The following is a 22,841-nucleotide window of genomic DNA, read 5'->3' on the forward strand; positions in this document are numbered from 1 at the left end:
TTCATTGGCATTTTCCACACAAACAATATTTTCTTTGACAGAACATCTTTCCTTCAACTCTGTATTGAAATCAGAATTATGCTTTGACCTTTGGAGACTGCCTAGCTATTAAATATAGAAAATATTATTTCTAATTAAAATAAAGCTCCTTGCTTTCTTTCACTTAGATATTCCAGTGTTTGAATACTTGACTAGTTGCTTCAGGAGATGAAAAGATGAAATTATCAGTCAAAACTGGTCCTTTGATTACATTTCTGACCAACCCTTTCCCTCTGCTTCAGCGCAGGGCAGTCAGAATGCTTGAATGTGCTCAGACTGAATCCTAACCTTGAAGTCCGAGGAATAGGAAAGGGAGTTATGAGTGCTGATTAACATCCAAGATGCCACTAGAACAATTTTTACCTTTCATTTTGTTTTGCATAATAGTATTATATATTAAAAAAAAGGATTTTTGAAATACTTTTGTATTCCTCTGTAGGGCCATATTAGTGGAAAGACTTGCTCTTTACAATTTGCTAATGCATAAAAGAAACTGCTCACATACAATAAACCAACATTTGGAAATGACTGCCGCTTAATGCTGTTGAAGTAGCTCAGGGTCCTCTGAAAGCATTTTTCCTTTACCTCTTCCCTTTCCATTTCTGCCTGTTTATACCATTGTTCTTTTCTGTCTTGTGGCAAATCTTTGTGCTGTTACATATTTGAGCAGATCCTAGCAAAAGGAAGAGGGGTTTGGGTGATTTCAGATTTCTTCTTTCTTTTTTTTTTTGTTTTTTAAATGTTAGGCACGATCAACATTTTCTGTACTCCAAGAAGGGGTGCTCCATACCAGATTAAAGAAGCTGATATCCTCAGAAGACTGGCCCATTAGTTGATTTGCATGACTTGAAGAAGGGTAGTACCTAGAGTTAGTTGATGTAGCTGAAGTGAATGTCTTCAAAATATATATTAAGTGGGAACTAATGAGATAAGAATTTCTACTTCTGATGTTGTGTGCATATTTTTTTTTTGACAGATGATGTTAACCATTTAACAGGATGCTGAGCTGGGTGGACCACTTGTTTGTTCGTAATAGCAGTGTGTGACCTTACAGTTCTGTTTTCAAACTCCCCTCTCCATAAGAAGTTGCTAACGTTAAGCATTTATCCCAGTGTTTTCTTTTAGGATTAGTCTTCTCATTTGTCTTCTATTCCTAGATCAGTCAGTCCTTTTCTTTTCTCCCACAGGGATACAAGTATATCGTCCAAGAAGGGGAGTGTTGTGGGAGATGCCAGAAGACTGCCTGTGAGGAGCAGCTATTCTGGTCTCGGGGCGATGCAGATCCTCGTTTGCACGAGGTGAGGTGGAGGTGGCGTGGACACTTCCTCTTCTAGCAGAAGTGCCCTGGAATTGTTTTGTGTTCCACGGAAGGAGATGAAGAAGTTATGTGTTATTTCTCCTATACGGAAAGCATCACTGAAAAACAATTTTTTTGGGAGCATGTGACTTACCCACTTGGTTCGAACAAGCAAACCCTCTCTTCCATTTTCAGGCTCTAAGGAAGCAATCTTTTTATGTAAAAAAAGCAATTTCGCAAATGCTAGCTCAAAAGAATATTAACGGGACATACTTCTCTGGCTATAAGCTATTTGTTTAAATTATTCCCAATTAATTTGTATTACTCTATGGACAACAGGCAGGTGGGGTAGTGGATTGCTTGAATTCAGAAAGAATATCCTATTTGGTACACACTGAAATATCAGGAAGTAAATGAGGATAGAAACATGAATTATTCTCTGGTTGCTAAAGATGGTTGCTGCATGTCAGGTCCGACCACAGTGGTCCACTCCATGCTTGTTCTCTGCTCAGAATAACAGTTTATTTCCAGCAGTGTGCCTCTTCCCTTAGGATTCAAAGAGCCCAACGGGAAGTGAGTACATGCAGCCATTTAAAATGTGCTGCAGATACCATACCACTCTGGAAAGCTAGGTGGATATTTGTTTCTTTTCTTGCCTACATTTTTCATTCCTTCAGGCTATTCAGTTTGTTCTGTCCCTAACCCAACCGCCCTTGGCAAGCCTTTGCCTGCCCCAGTAGCATTAAATTGCTTAATCCTATGCAGAGCTTTGGATTCAACAAAGGCAGGAACAGTAAGTTAGTTATGTTTAAAATAATAGACCTTCTTCTAATCTTTTCTTCTCTAAGTGTTGTTTATTATAGTGTGTCTGCATTTTCATCTACACCTCACTTTCACATGTTTGATATTAACTTTTAAATCGTTTCTTTTACAAAGGCAGTCTGCTGCTGTCTCTTTAAAAGTTAATGTAACATTTTGCAGCCTGCCTCTTCCCTGATTTTACCAAGGGCGTTTCTTAATGTGGATCAATATTCTGCTCTGCTTCATAAAACAAGCCTTCAGAAGGCCTATTTTAATGTCCCACCATGTCTTACTGATTTCGATTGTCCTAATGGAGTAATAGATCCTTATACTCCGCTGTCCCTTTCTTGCTGTGTCCTCTTTCAACTCTTCTGTCAGACTGTTCTATAAACTGATTGTCGTGGTAAGGATCTGTGGAGAACTGTTGAGTGACAGACTGTTCCTGACGCAGTAAACGTGCTTTTTGCAAACCAGAATGTTGGCTATGGTGGTCTTCCTGCTATCCAGTGGTACAAATACTGCTGCCTATATTTAATCCTTTTACAATTTCCCATCAGGTTGGCACAGAGTGGCGATCCCCCTTCAACCATTGCATTATCAATGAGTGCATCCGGGTGAACAATGAGGTTTTTGTGCAGCAAAAGAATCTTTCTTGCTCTCAAATGGATGTGCCTGACTGTCCGGAGGGAACTGAACTACGCTGTGACCAAATAATAGACTGCTGTCCTTCTTGCAGATGTGGTAAGGTTTTGTGTATGACAAATGGAATCACTGGAGAATGAGTCATCTCATGTGTTGATCTTCTGTTTCTCAACAGCAATTTCAAAAGTGTGTGTTATGCAAGTATAGTACTACTTTGAAACTCTCCTGTATAATTTAGACACCAAGTATGATAGCACCTGCTGCTATTGCTTTCTCTTTACAACTGATGTTCACTGCCACTTTTTAAACTGCTTACCATTGAAGCTATTTTGCATTGCTTCAGAGAGACATACCAGGCTATGTCTCTACAGCTCTAGCCTGCATTGTTAAGTATTTAAAAGAGGTCTTGAGATGTTTTTGGCCTAGGAAGGTTCGATGCTCTCCCCAGTTCCTGCTATGAACAGCGAGTTTGCACGCAGCCATGCTGTCTCCTCCGTGTCTCTGAGCATTGTGGCTGTGGCCATTTCCTAGCACAGACTTGGGTCAAAATTCCAAATCAGATGATTTGACTAATTGGCCTCAATCTGGGAAGACTCCCAGTCATGTTTAATTGACAAGTACATAGGCAGCCACAGGGTGAGGAGCTAGCAGTGGCAGGAGGAGGAGAAATAAACACTGTAACTTGCAGAAAACCTGTGAGTGCATCTGCTGTGAGTGCAAGGCTTGAACTGGAGGGGAAAATCTACATTGTGCCTTGTACTTGTTAAAAAACAGCTCAGCAAGGGATATTTGGAGGTGGAATTCAGCATAGCTCTAACAAATTGTTGCCTTTCAAGGTATAATGTAAGAGGGTTCAATTATGCCTCTTTACAGTGAAACTGGATCTAAATGGTCTCAGTTGGAACTCTCATAAGTCAAAAAAAACATACCTGTGCTTTATTTAATCTCGGTAATGTCATGATAATAGTAATGCTAAACGGAATATTATCTTCTTTTTCAGTACCTCTGAATGGTTGTCCTTTGAATGGCACTGTTATTGGGGTAAGACACGATTCCCTTTATTTGCTGTAATGGTAAGACATTTAGATACATGAATGAGCTTTTGAAGAACATGAACTTGCCGGAATACAGATAAGCGTACAGGGCAGCTTTGTTCAGAGAGAATCTCTGCAAGTGGGACCTTGGGGTAAAAGCAGTGGCAAGGGGGTCAGCATGTGTATGTCCAGTTCATGACCCTGCCACAGTCTTCCTATGTGACAATGAGTATCTCTGCAAAATGGGGGCAGTAACGTTTCCTTATCTTGAAAGGATGGTTGAGGAAAATGCTTAGAAACTGTGGTAATCTGCATTGTGTCATGACTTGCAGGCTACCAAACACACAGGAAACTATCTGCAAGGGATAATCTCAAAAATGATCCTTGCCCACCTTGGGGAAGCAAAAACTTCCCGTATTCTACCTAGAGGATAAGGCAGATTAAAAAAGGATGGAGACTCTTACTCCACCTGTGTGGAAGGAGGGGTATCCCTCCTTGGCTATTAGCAGGAACAGGAAAACTGAGCTTTCTCACTGTTTGACCTCTGTCCCCTTTCAAGATCCCTGCTGATATGCCCTCAGAGGAAATTTTTTCTCAACTGCATATTTAATGGATAGATTAAGACATGTTTAACCCAGCCCATGACGGTGGGAATGATGGGAGTTAAGCATCTGATCTCATTTATGCCGAATTTATCTTCGGAGAGCTCTGTCAATTGTCCATTGTTTCCCTAAATCCACATTCTGGCAGCACCTCTGGTGTCAAAGAGCTCTAAATATTCTCATCATTCCCTGGGGAAACAGGTCCTCTTTAGTCATTTAACCTAACTTTTAACCTATGTATTCCTGCATTGTCAATGTATGTCTTTCTTTTTTCATTTATTTAAAAGGTAAGTTTACCCAAATCTCTTTGGACTTTTGAAATATGGTGGAGAGAAACTTTCTCCATCTATTTCTTCTGGTTTTGATCTTTTTCATAGGTGATGGGCATAAGTTTATCAGTTTGTTAGAGGTAAAGCCCTGTCATCAAGCATCCATCATTCTGTGTGGGGATTACTTCCCTGTAGAATTAAATCCAAGGAGTAACTCTGCCTTTCTTGTCAGAACACTGGGAGAAGGGTTTTAAAGTGGTAAAATCTGAAATAATCTGCTTTCTCTTTGATTCCTCTCTTTGTCTCCTCCATAGTATGTTGTCAAAACTAGTTGTGGCATGTTATAAAGACCATACTTGTAGAGAATGTCATGCAGTATAGTAACTGCTAGCTCCTGCCACCTTCTGTTATATAGGATATGCATATATATATATATTCTGTGTTGCAAAAAGAAGTTGTCTTTCCAGTTACATGCTGTTCTTCCATGAACAACTATGTGAACAACTGATTTTTTTTTCTCTTCCAACAAAATGTTTACCTGATCTGTCAAGTAAAGTCTTTGTTCTATTTTCAAGTGTTTTAAAATATTTTAAAATACTTTAAAATGAACCATAAGCAAATTTTGAAACAAAATGGCATGTTGAAGATAAAATGAGAATTTTTTGTACTTTGAAGACTTAAAATATTTCAACTTCTACAATATTGAAAAAAATTCCTATCTATCTTAATAAATTTTTCCCAGTTTGGAATGAATTCATAAAGTGTTTTAGCTGACACAAAACTACATTTTGACTCATTCTTATTTGCTATCTGACTATATATAAAAGCTGTCTTTAAATTCCCCCCCCCCCCCCCCCCCCCGCGCGCCATTTAAAATGTGTTATTGTTCTTCCTGACAATTGGTCATTTTATCAAACACTGCCTGTACAAGATTTTGGGGGTGTAGGTAGGCCCCAGCTGTTACGTTCTGTGCTCTTGCTGTCACAAATGTCAAGCATTACTGAAGTTAGTATTCAACAATGCAGTTACCACAATGTTTTCTCAGGGTGGAGAGCGTGAAATTCAAGTTGAGATATAATCTTGGAAGATTTCTAAACAAAGTGGCCATTTTGATTAAAAAAAAAAAAAGAATTAGAGCTTATATTAGAACTTGTCTTAATGAACTTTTCAATTAAACTAGCTTCATTGAATGACTTATTGTGAGCTAATTAGCTATATGTCTGAAAGCTTTTGAGCAGCTGGCGTTACTACAGCTTTGTCTTACACTATTCTCTACTTCAATGACTGTTCCAGAGTTCTGGTCAGGAAGGAAGATGTGGTGTCCACAGAAGTTTATACTTCCTGGATTTCAAAACCTTTATTCTGGGTCCTTTAAGAATAGGTTTCAAATTTCATTTCATATCAAGGGAAATGTTGCTCCATTAACTCATTGACTGAACAGTTCCAAGTTTTGAGTCTTTTACTGCAGTTCTGTTAACTGACTGTGTCCTTAATCCCTTTACATTTTTGTCTTGTATCTGGTTACCAATATTATATTCCAGTAATTTGGTGTATTGCATTCACTCTGCTGTTCTTAACAATGCTGTTGGCTTTAACTGCAGACTTCCAAGCAGGTGGCTGTATTTACCAAAAGGATTATCTGTATCACTCATCTGTTTTCCCAGGCTTTTATTGAGTGGCATTTTTGAAGGAGATCTGAGTAGATTTGGGCTTCATGCAGGTTATTTTGGTTGCGCTGACTAACACTGGGTTAGCAGATGTTGACATTTCATTCTAAGTTAGCCAAGAAAACACACGATAGATGTATTATATAAAGGGAAAAAGATGTATCGATCCATTATTTCACTCATTTCTGTCATGCTAGGCTATGTTTGTTCACAGAAAGCCATTGTTAAAGCCATTTGCATGCTGATCTCTAAATACATTAAATAAATATCATAGAACTAAGCTGTGATGCAAACTTTGGATCAAGGTAAGACCTTCCCCCAAAAGTTCAAGGCACTTGTGTGTGACAATTTCATTTCAACATGTCTCCAGTAAGCCCTACGTTCCCGCCCATAACAGCGATTTTAGTATAAACTCAGCTTTATCTATCTTTTTTGTATTTAATTGGAAAGTTAGCACTATTAGAAGATCCCATGAGGATATCAATTGTAATATCATTTGTGGCTTTATAGATGCTTTCTTCCTGATGTGAAAGCCTGGAGCTACTGAGGCATTCTGTGATAAGCATTTACTTTTAGAAGGCCTGAATTAAGTACGATTATGATAGCAAACAAAACAAAACCAAAGAAATTTTGAAACAAGTCACCATGATGAGGACATCTCCCAGATTTGCAAGGCTTTTGTATGTACATGCACATGCTCTACTCACCAGTAGAGCAAGACTAGTGTCAGTGGATTGAATGCCCTTGTGAGGCCATGTAGTCTGTACTAGAACTATCACTCTGGTGGCCAAATGCTTTCCAATGTTGAGAGTAAACAAGAAGTCTAGTGTTTCATATGATATTTGCTATCCATCCCTCTCCCATAGGAAAATGTTATGAGTGTGTCCTCATGTCTGCATCCATTGCAGTCTTTAAACCCTCCAGATTAATAACCTGATATTCATTATAAAAGGTTAAACCAAGAAAGCTGAAGGGGTCTGCGTTGAGGTCTCAAGCTTGGTTGTTAAAAGACAGGGATCTCCCCATTGGTATTACCACCCCATCATGTTGTTTGTGGAGAATCTTTTTTTAGACCTCCACAAAACAAGAAAAAAGTCATTGCTATTGCTGGTGCTTTATAAAAAACCAACGAGCCCTGAGGACCTCTGTTGTGCTGGGGTGCAGAGTAAGAATGTAATTAAAATTCTTTAATCAGAACATTTGTCCTTCAGTGTATATGTCAGAGTATTGGCTCTGAGCTACCCAAAAACCTATTACCTTTACACTGTTACTCTGGCCAGCTTCTTAGTTTTGCTCCATTTGTTTCATGAGTGTTTACTAGTATGGAACAAGAAAAAAGGAATTTGAAGATATGCATAGTATGTAGCATGGAAAATTCCTGTTCCAAAAGAAGTCAACAGTGAAATTCCATTGACGTTTGAAGCACTACTCAAAGCTTTTATAATCTAGCGATATTCAGTGTCTGTTTACTTTATTTATTAGGTTTCAGAAGTTCTTTGTGAAAATCTTTAATAGGTTCCTCCCATTTTGTCCATTCGGCCATAGTGGTTTAATATTTTGAGGTTGAAATGAAAGGCTGTGCACTCGGAAAGCAGGAAGACTTTGTATTTAGAATTCCTTTCAGTGCTAGGAATCCAAGTACTAACTCCATATCCTTTTGTTTCCCATTTAATAGTTTGGCAATTTCCTCTGTATGTTTTAAATGCCAGTTTTGCTTGCTTTGAAAAGGTGATGGCATCCAGCAAACAAGGTGCTGGGGAAGAGCTCAGGGAGTTTGAATTGTGTGCCAGCTCAGCCACTGATTTGCTTGTAACTATGGACAAATCCAGTTCTTCACTCAGTAATTCTGCTTCTGGTTGTTTTTTTTTCTTTCTCCTTTCTCAATTTTAAGCTTTTAGGCCTCTACAGATTCTAAGCAGTGTTATTACAAGAACAGTAACAAGTAATTTCTGCTCGTGATCTGCGGGTTGTGATGGCTCGAGAATAAAAACTTGTTGGCAAACCAATTCACTACACTCGGGAAAAATGAACTGGTGGCAACCACCTAACACATAGTCAGGATAGCTCATGACAAAATCTTCCTCATCACTTTCAAAGATTCCTTTCTTGCTTGCTAGCTTTGTAAGCAATGAGGTAAGAAATGCCAATGCCATTTCACAGATTAAGGAATTCTAAAGGGCCTACTTGAAAAATAGCCTCATGTTATGCTGCTGGTTGTGGATTTACAGATGCAAAAATTTGGGTCTCTGAAAAGTGGGGGCATCGGTTTTCTGTTTTCTCTTGCAAACAGTTGCAATGCAAGATTTAATCAAAAAGATTTAACTTAGATACAATTGCTCATTTATTTGAGTTTTGCTGAAGAGACTGTCACTGACTTACAAACTGGTTCTAATGTTTCAGCCATGGAGACGCCTGATGCTGGATCAATGCACAACATGTCTCTGCTCCCTCCAGCCAACATCTTCTCGGAGATACACTCTGACATGTACAAAATTAAGCTGTGAACCATGCCCAATAGTAAGTGCGAGTGGTCTGGATGTTCTTGTTAAGAATGTGTCTGATGAGAAGGTCGTGTTCTTCATCATTGTTCACACCAGTTTATGTTCTGTACAACTCTGGGACCTGTTGCCTTTCTCCAAGTTTTTCTGAGAAGTCATGGCCCTGTGTTCTTCTTTCCCTGAATTAGATCAAATATACCAAATGTGTTCTAAATCCACAGTGTAGGAAGAGGTAACTTTTCATAGTACTCGGGTCCACAGGTGCATTTTTTTGTGTGTATTTCAGACTGCTTACCTTCAGAGCAAAATAAGGTTTGGCATATCATTTGCAATAGGAACTGCTGTATCTCCTTACCTGTATTATTTGTCCCTCCAGGGACTAGCAGCTCAGCCAGATCTCCATTCTTCAGGGCTTTCCTATGACTATTTCAGATTGTCTAATAGCTGAGTTCAATAATATTTCTTTCTGGTTCCCAGCCATGCCTTAAGTGATTTGAGGTGATCGCCCCCACCAGTTCCACTGGCCTTTTTGAAGTTTTTGCTGCTGCTTTGTTGCCACCATCTGCAAGGAATGAGCTTGGCTGGGAAAGCCAGAGGCAAATAGCTCCCATTTTTACTCCACTGACCAACAGTGTGACCGGAGTGCCTGACTAGTTCTGCTCAATCATGTAATTTTCTCTCTTAGCACCAATACCTCAAGTAGAAGGAGACCTAAGCAAGTTGCAGAGGCTGGCTTAATCTCCCCCCTGTCTGAAGAGTACAGACCAGCCGCTCAGGTTCACAGAAAAAGGCTTAAATGCCCCCTCCTTTTCTGCCTTTCCCTGGATAGTGGATGGAGCCCGATGGGCCTAACCAAACCCAGGGCCTGTGCAAGCAGTGGCCGTTGCACCAAAAAGTCACATTTCTAACATGATCATATGGGATTCCCGGCTGATATCCAGAAGAGGCATAGATTGATAGGGTCCCTGCAAAAGAGAAGGGAAGAGTCCAGTTTTCAATCCCTAAGTAGAACTGGAAAGGACAAAGTCAAGTTTCTGTGGCTTCATCTGTACTAATGAACTAAACAGAGCAAGACTGCAGGCTCAAATTATGTCCTGCAACCACTTTTGACAAATTGTCAGCAGTGTCCCAGCTGGCCTGTTCTAACTAGCAAACTTCCAAATAATGCCTGGGCACAGGTCAGTGGTTAGGACAACCCAAAGTCAGCCTGTTTCGTGGGGAGAATGCAGTTTAGACACACATACGTGTTCCACTTGTCTGCAGGGCCAGAAAACTGGCCTTGACACCCTTTATTTGCTGGTATGGATGTAGCCTGTGACAAAAGGGAGAATCTGGAATACTTCGTGTGGTTCTGGATGCTAATATCACCCCTCCTGTAAGGTATGATTATAGACACAGGCTTCTGAAAGGAAAATAAATGGCCAAGCTCAGTACTGAGTATCTTCCTCACTTCCACAAAATATAACCTGGCAGATCAATGAAAAAAACCCAGATACACTAGAATGAATCTGTGGCCAGAAACATGTGTGCATATATATGTTCCCACACAAAAATACACAAACATCAATTCTTGCTTTTCAATGCAGGAAGCCAGCTGTAGAAATTAAAGGTAGAGGAATCAATAAAATACATGCTAAAAAAAATGGGGAAACATTCCACTCCTGCTTCTGTCACCACCCACACAATTCCCAAACAGCTCCTTTCCCCCACCTGACCCAAAAGTACAGACTAAACAAAAAACCCTGAAGAAAGGGCAATTTCCAGTTGCACTTATTAAGCACTATGAACTTGTGTTTAGGAGATGTGCAGCTACCAAAGGGAGGTTGCAGGTCTAGGTGTATGCATCCCTTTGTAGCCAATGTAATGAATCTGTGGAGCTTGAGGGGAAAAAAATATCAGAATGTCTTCATCCCCCTAAGCCCAGTGGGATTCACACACATACTTGGGATCTTTCCTGCCTCAGAGTCATTGATTTCATGGTATACCCAGATTAAAAGCAATTCCTTCATAATGGATAAAATAATGAGTTAAGAGTATATACTCTCTCAGGAGCACCTGCTTTCTACTGGATGCTGAAGCTGTGAAAGTAAATGCAATGGTAATTGAAGCGCAGCCAACTGCAGCATATTCTGCTCATCAGGGTCATTTTTTTTGGTCATTTTATGACCTACTTTAGGTGCTTAAATATTTGCTAGTAGAGCAAGTTCACCTATAACAATGAACTATGTTTTCTTCCAATGATTTAATAGTAACCCCCCACCCTCCCCAAATTCTTTTTCTATAAAAAACATATGGATAACATGCATGCCTTCACTGAACCAGAAAGTGTTTGTTGTCTTAAAAATGTTCAGCTCATCATAAGCAGCTGTTGGTTATGTGTAGCAGCTGGAGACATTACTGTGGGACACTTCATGTGTTAACTCAGTTCCTTTCTGGTTTTTTTTGTTCTTTTTCTTTCCATTACCCACTCTGTACCTTTCTTCCTCTCCATCTAGCGCTGCTCATTCTCCCATGCTCCTTTCCCTGCCACTGTTTTTCCCTTCCTGTGCCTTTTGTGGGGCTCCATTATTCCTTCCTCTCCTTCCTCTCCTTCCTCTCCTTCCTCTCCTTCCTCTCCTTCCTCTCCTTCCTCTCCTTCCTCTCCTTCCTCTCCTTCCTCTCCTTTTTCATTTTATTATATCATACCCTCTCTGATGCTCTTTTTACTTTCTTGTTTTATCAGGCCATTTTCTTTTTCTTTCCATAGTCTAAATTTTCTACCTTAGTCTTATTCTCCCCTTTCCCTGCCCACTGCTTACTGGTTATCTTGCCCTTTTCTCCTAGTTTAAGCATTTCAAACTACTTTTCCAAGTTGCACTGTGTAGTATTCATTAGCTTTACAGAGAAGTTCCTGCACACCATAAATACGAACTGTATGTCACTCAAAACATTTTAGTAAATTTCTTAACCTCTCCTACTGTCATGTGTTGTTTAGTGGACCTGACCTCGCAACTGTTGCAGTCAAAGAATGTTGAATTTAGTGGACACAGGAGGCTTTGTACTTGAAAATATACATCTTTCCCTATTGTATAATAAATCAGTACAATGATTAATGCGAGCCTTTATAAAACAAAAAACAAAAGTATGCAACTAATTAGATTAAGCTAGTCTAGTCCTACTGTTTAAAAAAGCATTTTTCTGGCTATCACTTTGTCCACTGAATTTTGTTTTTTAAAAACCCTCTACAAATAAGTGTATGAAGCATGCTTAAAACAAAGTAAACCCAGAAAAATGTCTTTTACCTTCTAGAATTACAGAAGGCAGGAAATCCCCGGCTCTTGCTGTGGAAAATGTGTGCCAACTTCATGTGGTGTCAGGCTGAGAGATGGAAGGCTTAAATACCTTCAGGTAAGTTTTAAGCACTCTTTCTTTTATTTATGAGTAAATGTAAATGTAGCACAGACTTCTGGCGAACCCAAGGAAAGTGCATTTTTTTCCTCATTTTTGGTTAGGCAGCATGGTATTACTAGTGCCTTTTCTTTTATATCTCAGAATGGTTTCTCAAGAAAGTTCATTTTTTTGTTGTTTGTAAATGAAAAAAGGGAGACTTCATACCATAGTGCAAAATTCTAGAGAGACATTCTAGATGCACCTGCAAGCATGAAGGGACTTTAACTGGAATATGAGCTCAAACAACTACTTAGGGGAAATTAAAACCCTCATTTTAAATGAGAAATGGATAATTTAAGTTGAAAATGTGAATTTTGAAAAATTTCTCCAGCATGATAGGTTCTTAAACAGGAGTGGATATTTTTCTGGTTAAAACCCATCAGCTTGTCACAAGAAACAGCATATAACATTTTCTTTTATTCCATTCCTGAGCTAACTTTTAGATGGGAAGAGTATGGGAAGAGCAACAAAGCTGGTGAAGGGTCTAGAGCACAAGTCCTGTGAGGAGCAGCTGAGGGAACTGGGGTTGTTTAGCCTGGAGAAAAGGAGGCTGAGGGGAGACCTCATCGCTCTCTACAACTCCCTGAAAGGAGGTTGTAGCGAGGTGGGTGTCGGTCTCTTCTCCCAAGTAACAAGCGATAGGACGAGAGGAAATGGCCTCAAGTTGGAGGTATTTAAAAGATGTGTAGACATGGTGCTTAGGGACATGGTTTAGTGGTGGACTTGGCAGTGTTAGGTTAACAGTTGGACTTGATGATCTTAAGGGTCTTTTCCAACCCAAATGATTCTATGATTCTATGTGGGGGGTGTGGGTGTGGTTTTATGTATTTTTTTTAAAGAAGATCCCAACTCAGCCAGAAGTTAAATATTCATATATATGTCTCTTTAAAAGACAATTCATAGGCCAAACTCCCAAGTTTCTCACTTAGACAAGTTTCTCCTTTAAGTTAATGGAAATTTCTTCCCTGTTAAGACCTGAAAAAGGTCAGGTTTTGGCAGTGTTGACTGATCTGTAATCAATATGGCTATGGAAGTAAATAGAAGATGATGACTTTGTTGATAAACAATTCTGTTTACTAAAGATTTCCATGTTTTATAAATTTGACCACCTTGGTACAGTAATTGAAATATCACTAAAGGAATAGTCAAGTTGTATAGTATCCTGAAAACTTGCTGTCCCATGTTGTTTCTGTGTAAAGCTAACAGCCCTTAAATCTTTACAGCCAAATGAATCACTTCAGGATGGCTGTGATAGTCACTCCTGTAAAGTAAATGAGAAAGGGGAATTTATCTGGGAAAGGAGAATCACTGGCTGTCCTCCATTTGATTCCAGAAGATGTTTGGCTGAAGGAGTAAGTAGTGAAATAGGTCCTGTTTCCAGGTTTCCTAATAGACTCTGTCATGTTTATGGTTCTGTATATAGGTACCTTATGTGTAGTAGGGTGGGAAACCCCAACCCTCTCCCAGCACCTTGGCTAAACTGAATTTGAACTTTCTTTGAAATTCAGAAAAATGTAAGTTTTCTTTATTTTAAAATATAAGTTGGTTTTATGTGGGACTCCACTGCAGGGGAGGTGCTGAGCTTGCAGCAATTCTGTTCCATATGAAGCAGCAAACATAAGAAAATGGTTGTTCTAACAATGTTTTCAGTTCGGTATCCAGAGCAAAACTGTGTGGATAATTACGCAAACTGAGAAAACAGTCAGATCACCCCCTTTTTTTCTATGAATATACATATGAAATGCTAAGACATTTTTTCTCTACCCTTGTGTGAGGTTAGGGAAAGGAATTTTCACCATACTGTAGGAAAAGCTCAACCTTCCACATTTGCGATTGTTTGGTATAATGGTATAAAAACCCCGCTCAAGTCCACCCATCTTTCCTGTGATTTGAGGTTAGCCATACACTGAGAAACAGAGTGCAGGCTGGGGTGTAGCACATGGGGTCCTGCTTTTGCTCATCTAGCATCACACAGGTGTTTATATCCACCTGTCCCCATTTTCTCAGGCACCACAGGAAGCAGGAAACCTTTAACAAAGCTTGTGCCCAAACCTCTCTCTACATACACATCAAGCAAATGGAGGATTTGATATGTATAATATGGGAAGAATAAAGCTTCTACAGTGCATTTCTCACTTTGTGAAATTACTATAGCACACACGGTTTTGTTATACAAAGAAAGATTTAGAAAAATGCTGGATTATGTTACAGGCTTGAGTTTACTATCATATTCTAAAGGTCTTCATTGAAAAATCAATGAAGAATAGTTTACTTCTAAACCAGAACTTCCCAAACCGCATTTATTCTCCTCGCATCCAAAAAAAATGAACTATATCAGCTACAGAATTAGTGGTTTTCATCTAGTTACAGATGAAAAGTTTAGTTTTCTTAATTAAAAAAGCCTCCAAACTTTTGCATGTAAGTTCAGGTGTTTAGTGCAACAATGGCATCACCCTGCAGTATAAATATTTCTCCATTTTTCCTTTCACTATGGGTTTTCAGTAATTTTCCACCATACATATATTACGGAGAATTATTTTCTACATGGTAGTAATGAAAAAAGAAAAATAAAATTTTTGGCTGTTAAAACTTACTTGACAGGTGTGATATTTTATGATGATTTGCCTGTACATTTTCAGCTGTTGTGGAGTAGGCATGCTTTCATCTATATTGCTAAAAAAATCAAGAAGGACTGTTTAACTTCCTTTCTTAAACAGACATAAGACTTGAATGCTATTGGTTTTTTCACTCTGGTTCCTAGAAATTTATTTGTATTCAATGTCTTTACTTTAGAAAGCTCCTAATATAAGGTGAAAGCAATATTTTCAGGTGTTGAACTTGCTAATGTAGTCAATTATTTCCAACCGGCTGTCAACAAATATAATCACAAATTCAAAACCTTAAAATGGATAAAGAGATGATTACTAATGTAGATTTATATTTTTTGTACAATATAGAAATACAGTTTTCTTGCCTAATATACTGTTTTAAACATCCCTTTGTATTCTTCCAGCAGAACAAACGTGTATTACTTGTGCCAAAATAGAAGTTTTCTTTTTTTATTGTTTTAGGGCAGAATTGCAAAGATTGGCAATACCTGCTGTGACACATGTAAGTAAATACGCCAAGTCTTGTATGGAAATTGCAGAGAGTGTAAGCTACTGGGTAAGGAGCTATGTTTTGCATAAGATGCAGTTTAATGAAACAGAGCTAAGCAATGTTGTTAAAATAAACCATCAAACAAGTCCGCCCTCTGATTGGGATACTGCTGTCATGTTTTGTCCACTAGAACATGTGTTTTGACAGCATTCACAAGTGCTTAGAAAGAAATAGATACTCTTCACATTTTATGCAGATGTTAATTATGAATGTTTTATTTTATTGTTCATCTAAAGATAACAGGAACAGTATTGCACACACAGGTTGACAAGTCACATAACCTGATACCGAATATGTAAGGCAACAACTTCATGAATAATCAATCAACTTAAAATGAATTTAGAAAAAAAACCCTGGTGGCAGTAATGTAATTTTGATTGGTTTTCGATAATGTAATAACCAAAAAATGGGAGGGGAAATGCTTGTCAAAGGTGCATTCCTATTGAACAGCCTGACTGCATCTTAAATTCGGCAGTTTAGGAGTCAGTCCTGCAGCTCTTAGTTTCATGCATGATTGTGTAGATAATCCAAATGTCAGTCAGGCTGTGAGCGTAGGAAGGGTTTGCTTACATGAGGAAGGATTGCAGGGTTGGGTTCTCATTTCTAAAATGAATCTCTGATGCTTTTGTGAACAGACAACTTCTCAGTTTTCTCCTTTGTAAGTAAAAAATTAATAATACTGTAGCTTATTTAAAATTAAAAAAAGTAACAAAAGATTGATATTCTCTTTTAAGGTCAGAATATCAACATCTTGCCTGTGTTCAATTATCTCTTCCCCCCCCCCCCCCCTCGCGTTCGCAAAAAAAAAATAAAAGAAGATCTGCACAGCAGCCCATCACCACACTGGCACAGTAACTGCTGTAATAATACCCCTGATGAAGGATGTTAACGCCTAGAGAGTTTGCAGCCATTGCCTGTCTGTATAATCACTGAGTTCTAGCTTGAGAAATAGAAGTCAGAAAGCTATTGAGATAGACTGTCATCAAATGGCTCAAACAAGTAATTTAGTTAAGAGAGCGTTAATCTACCAGGCTTCAAGTAAGGAATACTGAAAATTATTTATTAACAAAAACAGATTTTAAGATTTAAAAGACAGGGTGGTGGGCAGGCTCTACTAATTGAGAATGCCTATCATCACTGCAACTGAGGAGAGGGGAAACCCCGTTCCAAATGAGCACAGCTCAATATGTATACTTATTTAACAGTTACAGTGATTCAAAAGTGATACCTCCTTGCAGCAGCAAAAGCAAACTGATCTAAGTGAAATATCGCATGCCTAAAACCGCCCATATTGCATGGACCTTCAAATCCTTATTCCCATTGATGTTTGCTTGGATATAGCTCAAAACTGAAAAGTCCTGTATTACAGCGCAGTCCTATTCCTGGTCGCTTCTCTATGCAGGGCCCTTCATAAGGAAAAAGCCAACATATTGCATCCAGCCAACTAACTATGGGTTATTGATTGAAGGATGGTGATTAACACATAGCTTTGAATCAAACAGATACTTCCAGATACCAAACTCTCTCTTTCTCTCTCCTCTGTATTTATATCTTTCCATCAGGGTACTCGGTAGCAACATGCAGTCTGTTGCATACTCTACAGGGAACACCAAGGCTTGGCAAAGCTACTGTAAAACCAGAGTAATTTAATTATTCTTAAAAGTCAGAGAAGAGAATAATCAGTTTCTCATGGATGCAGAGACTTAGATATAGGTTACATTGCCTTCCCAGGTCTTGAGAGAGTTTGTCTTTTCAAACACCTCAGTACCATAAAGATTTGGGCAAAGAACTTGTTCTCTCAAGCTCAAAGCACAGTTCAGGGTGATGCCTTTGGTTCAGTAGTCCTACATGGCTTTGAGCAAAGGTTGTTTAAGAAGCCAGTTTCCCTTTCTATGTTATGCCTTGGCAACTGAAATTCATTAGTGTGTCTGAGGGTATTGTTCCATGTTTTAAGTATGTAGGAGCACATAAGTGAACAGGCTTATTTTCTCATTAGATTTGTGTGGTACTAACAAAGGACTTGATTATTTGCAAAAGATATTCCTTATTTTCCCACTTAACAAAGAAGTTGTATCTCTGCTTCTTAACTCTTTTCCCTCTTGTTTTCAATTGCATATGTCTTGTTAAGTTACAAGCACTTGCTTTTGCAAAGGAGGCACAGTCTACAAAAAAATAAATGAGTAGTAAAGTAACTCGAGAACAAGTTGGTAAGTCAGGATCAAAAAGGTGATGAAGCTGTATTGAGTCTGATGACAATTATTTTGTTTGGGCTTTTCAGTTGTGTGGATACAATTGTGCATTCCTTCCAGGTGGACAAGTTTTATCAAATGAAGTGATGAAATCATTAAAAGAGAACTGGCAGTTCCAGCACTGGAGCCAGAAACACTTTTCAAGCTTCTTTTTTTTTTTTTTTTTTTTTTTAATGAAATATAAAGCCTTAGCAGGGCACAGAGCCAATTTGGTACTAACATTCCCATGGAAAAGGTAGGGAAAGCTATGCTTGCTGCTAGGAAGATGGATACATTTCTCTTCAATTTATGTATCTACTTAGTTGTGCAATTGGCCAGCTGCATTCCTTCAGCTCTCTGAAATGCTGTTGTGTAGTACGTAAAAAATAGTCCAGTATTCTGGTAAATACAGAAATTCCATTGGTTAGCTAGAAATGAGTAAAAGTAGGAGCCTGCCATTACACATGGGCATAGCACTACGTTAACACTACAACGAACTGCTGTTTGCAGTGCATAAAATATCCACTTAAAAAAGCATTAGCTCCTTCATAACTCTTTAGATGTGGACCAAAACAGCGTTCAGAACAAAATATTCTGGATTAGTCTGTATTTGAGCATGTGTATGACTTCCCTTTGAAAGTGGAAGAGCAGAGTCACCGTTGACTACTGCAGTTAACAGGTCATAGCAAACCAACCTCACTTCACAAAGAGGGATCAGCAGATTCCCTGAGCTTGCACCCTCCACACATAACAAATCCAGACCTACCGCCTCTTGTGTGGATTTCTGGTTAGACGGAAAAAAACAGGGAGAATTTACCTAACGCTAAGAGCAAAAAGTATTGGAAAACAAGTATTGGGGTATTTCATGACTTACTGAAGACAGTGGAAAAGTTCCCATTGACCCAAAGTTAGATTTTCACAGAATTAGTTTTCTAATTTTATTTTTTTTTCCTAGTTCTTCTTTTTGCCACGTTAGTTTTCTGCAAAATCCACCACATGCGCAAGGACTGTTAAGAGTTGTCAAATCTAGGAGCCTGATAGAGGCGAGGCTGCCACAGCTCCCTGTCCCCAGGTCCACGCAACAGTGAGGCTGAGCATGTATCCTAATAGGCACACATGCAAACACATGTATACAACATGCACACGCATTCTTTATGTACACACACAGAAACACTCAGTACTCTGGCAAACACAAACACCACCCACATTCTCATCCTGATCTGCCCTCTGGCTGATCAGGATGAAGGTCCTTAGTGGTCTTAGGCACTCATTCTGTCCGGTAACTGGTCCTGCATCTCTGCTAACCTAGACTCATGGGCCCTATGACCTGTGGTCCAATTCCAGTTGCTGGCACTTACACCTCCATACACATGCATCCACACAGAACAGAGTCCATCACCCAGGACAAGTAGTTGGAAATGGAGTTTAATAAGAAGACAGGACAGACTGCAGTGATCAAACGTAGGGCAAGGTCAGATGAAAGTATGGACCAGCAGCTGTTTAACATGCAACCAGCCCTCTTTTTGCCTTTATCCATCCATTTTCCCATGCTTGTTCCTCACCAAACCACCTTAATCCCTCTCTTTCCCCCACCTTTGGTTCCTCCCCTAAAAATCCTATGATAAATAAGTCTTGTAGAATCCCAAAATGTTCTTGGCTAGCATTGCATAAGGAGTCCCACACAGTCCTGGAGGCAGTGATACACTGTCTGTAAGGTGATCTGGAGAGGTGCTCCTACTGACTCATCTTGAAGGGCATCATCCCAAGACAACGGGATCTCTCTCTCCTGTGACAGCCCCAGGAATAGCCAGGTCAGGGTGCTCTGTTTCTCTGATTAGGTTATTGGGGTTCCCACGTGTGTCATCTTTTTCCTGTGCACCTGCTTGCCCAATGTACCATTGAACTATCTTTAAAAGGAGAGTTATCTAACACAGAAGCCAACAGGTAAAAGGCAGACATTAGGTGGCAAGGTGACTTTAAAACAAAGCAGTTGCTTGAAAAGAAACATACGGGAAACCCTGCTCTCCAGTGGAATTTTAGGGCTGTAGTGTGATAGTCATACAGCTCTACATTAATTACTCTACGGAGACACACCTAATTCTCTTGCTAGGGATCTTACTAGTAATGACATCTCACTAAGAGCAATTTCAGTAATAAGGGGAAGGGAGTTAAAAAAAAGCAATTGTCAGCACTGTCAAACACTTTTTTTTTCTTTTTTTTTTTTTACTTGGTAGGTGTGGAAGTGGAGTGTCGACCAGTAAGTACCAGACTGCAGTATAGGAATGTCAACGGATGTGTGGCTGAAAAGGAAGTGCCTATTTCTCATTGTGAGGTAAATAGAAAAAGCAACCCCCTGACTCAAGACCTGCCTTTGCCCCCTTTCTCTCTTCCACAAGGGAAACCTTTGCCTCCATTACAGCTTCACTTCAGTAAGCGGAGCATCAGTTTCTGTCCTTCTCATTGATTCACTCCAACAGTGTAAACCTCATTGGCGCTTATTTCCTAAAGTAATTTGGTGATGCTGAATTTTCCCTATTCAAGCAGCACGAAAAAAAGGCGCATATGTTAGACACAAAGGCTTTGTTGTACCACTCTTCTTTGCTTCCATCAGAAATTAATGACTCTGAAGTGGCTTTGTTAGGACTTTCTACATAAAAAAAAGGATTTTCATCTTAGTATTTGTGAAGCTGATTTTCAGATCTGAGTCTACAGTTAAGCACACATATCCCTCTTCAGGCTCTGAAGTTGATTTATGAGAGTGTAAATAGGTATTTAGATGCATGATACTGTAAAAGACATTTAAACTTGAGCGCTATGATTTGACTTCTCTGCTCTATAAGCTCTATGACTCCTCTATTAGCCTGAGCACTAAGCTGTTGCATTCTGCATGTCTTGTGCATTTCTTCCATAATCAGATTAAAAGTTTAATTTCCTGCCCATCACTGCTTACACCTTATAGGGCAACTTCTATTTGAAACAGGAGCATGGCCTCCCTTCTGGATGTTCCCATCTCTCTGAGACTGGGAACCAAAGATGACATCCTCTTCCCAGACTGGGTTGTAGCAGGACAGCTGCTCAATCTGAGATAACCAAGCTTCATACAAGGATTGTACACAACCGTTGTATACAATCCAAACTATGGCATACAAGGGTGGCAGTCAAGAAGATGGCTTGCACCCAGCCCCTTGAGAATTCTCTTTAGTTAAGGCAGTAGGCAAAATGAGTCTCTCTCCCATGACTACTGGGAAAAGAATGGGAACAGAGAGGAGAAGTATTAAGAGCATACATGCCCAGGCTTTTCAGATAGCTACCTGGTAAAGGGCCTTCATTTGCTACACAAGTCTTATTAAGAGTGGAAGCTTTAAGAACAACAACAAAAACACTTACCTTTCATTAAAAAAAAAAAAAAAAAAAAAATCTTGGCCTCTTGCCCTGTCCACAAAGCCAATGATAATCAGGTCCTTAGCCATAAAGTCATTATGTATTGAAGTTTCCCCTGCAAAAGTACAGATTTTATATTGTGAATCTGGCCATATATTGAGTAAACAAAATATTCCTGCTATAGCTGGTATTGAGTACAGTTTTTCTAAAGTCATCCCTGATAATGCTATGCAACTTTTTTGTATTAATCTCAGAAATAAGAGTGCAGAGCCACAAAAATAAATGGACTCTGACAGAGTTTGATGTGGGGCCATTTGTTTTCACATCATGAAAGCTTCTCTTGTCCTGTCCACAAAGTCAATGATAATCAGGTCCTTAGCCATAAAGTCATTATGTATTGAAGTTTCCCCTGCAAAAGTACAGATTTTATATTGTGAATCTGGCCATATATTGAGTAAACAAAATATTCCTGCTATAGCTGGTATTGAGTACAGTTTTTCTAAAGTCATCCCTGATAATGCTATGCAACTTTTTTGTATTAATCTCAGAAATAAGAGTGCAGAGCCACAAAAATAAATGGACTCTGACAGAGTTTGATGTGGGGCCATTTGTTTTCACATCATGAAAGCTTATAGCTACAGGCATTGACAGCTCAGTCTAAATTAGTAAAGTGGCCAGACAAGTAGAATGGAAAAATAGCAACCAGCAGGACAACAATGGATGTGTGACTTGCAACATTTGGGCTAAAGCACTTTCTGAATGCATTATCTCATACAGCTGAGACGATAACCGTATGTGCTTAGAAGCCAACACAATAGCCCTGGACATCACCTATGATATTTTAAATTATAGGCTTTTTTTGTGTGAGCAGTTTCTCCACCTCTCCTTCGCTATGCTTATGCTCATAAGACATTACTTTTTGACCAGCACCCCACACTCTGGAATCAGATACCTGTTTCTGAGTTTGTGTTTTACAGCAAAGCACTGAACTCCAGGTGAAGTCGTCCATGGATGTTTTGAAGGGAAGAATCCGGATTCTGATTGCACTGAGGTCTGGCACTGTTCAAACTTGATATCTCTTTTTTCCATTTAGGGCAAGTGCAGAAGCACTACCAGATACTCTGTTCAGACAGGGAAATGGGAAGACCTGTGCAGCTGCTGTACAGCCACTCAAACAACCATAGTCACAATCCCTCTCCGGTGTGCCAATGGGACGGTGGTGCAGCATTACATCCCTTCTGCCTCTCAGTGTGAATGCTATTCCCGGACGTGTACAGACTGAATATTTCCAAGAAGCCCAGTTGTGTAATCTTAAGTTTTATGAAGAAGGAACTTTACAGTGCAAGCCTCACTTTCTCTCTGTAGACCATTTTATCCAGTAGAATCCTGACTAACTAATTGTATCAACATAGCAAACAATAAAACTTATTAGCACAATGGAGTATTTTCTGATTATTCTTGGGGTTGTTTATAGATAAGATATTGCAGACTGTATTGTTCTCCATCTTCACCACGGAAAGTAATCCACATGGTTAAAAAGTGTTTATAGGTAAGATATTGCAGACTGTATTGTTCTCCTTCATCTTCACCACGGAAAGTAATCCACATGGTTAAAAAGAAACCCCGAAAATGCAAAACCACAACACAGTAACAGAAACAGTTGCTTCTACTTAAAGAACATATCCCAAAGCATTTAGCATTGTCTTCAGAGACATTACACTGGCATTCCCCACTTCAGACCTTAGTGACACACTGTGGGCTTTTAGGTTTTTGATCTTTTTTTCTCCTCCAGTCA

General features: G+C 39.3%; 1 protein-coding gene across 1 annotated transcript in view; it reads left to right on the forward strand.

Moving 5' to 3' along the window:
- The window catches only part of VWF (von Willebrand factor), a 152,665-nt gene extending 130,175 nt beyond the window's left edge, over nucleotides 1-22,490 (forward strand). Inside the window, exons 44-52 of the mRNA XM_009288502.2 lie at nucleotides 1,227-1,337; nucleotides 2,695-2,878; nucleotides 3,780-3,820; nucleotides 8,752-8,868; nucleotides 12,138-12,236; nucleotides 13,502-13,630; nucleotides 15,350-15,389; nucleotides 19,900-19,997; nucleotides 22,140-22,490. Coding sequence (XP_009286777.1) covers nucleotides 1,227-1,337; nucleotides 2,695-2,878; nucleotides 3,780-3,820; nucleotides 8,752-8,868; nucleotides 12,138-12,236; nucleotides 13,502-13,630; nucleotides 15,350-15,389; nucleotides 19,900-19,997; nucleotides 22,140-22,328 — 1,008 coding nt within the window. The 3' untranslated portion in view covers nucleotides 22,329-22,490. The remainder of the gene's footprint in view (nucleotides 1-1,226; nucleotides 1,338-2,694; nucleotides 2,879-3,779; nucleotides 3,821-8,751; nucleotides 8,869-12,137; nucleotides 12,237-13,501; nucleotides 13,631-15,349; nucleotides 15,390-19,899; nucleotides 19,998-22,139) is intronic.
- Nucleotides 22,491-22,841: the final 351 nt, after the last annotated feature.

Source organism: Aptenodytes forsteri, unplaced genomic scaffold (assembly GCF_000699145.1).
Source record: "Aptenodytes forsteri isolate BGI_AS27 unplaced genomic scaffold, ASM69914v1 Scaffold73, whole genome shotgun sequence".
NCBI lineage: Eukaryota > Metazoa > Chordata > Aves > Sphenisciformes > Spheniscidae > Aptenodytes > Aptenodytes forsteri.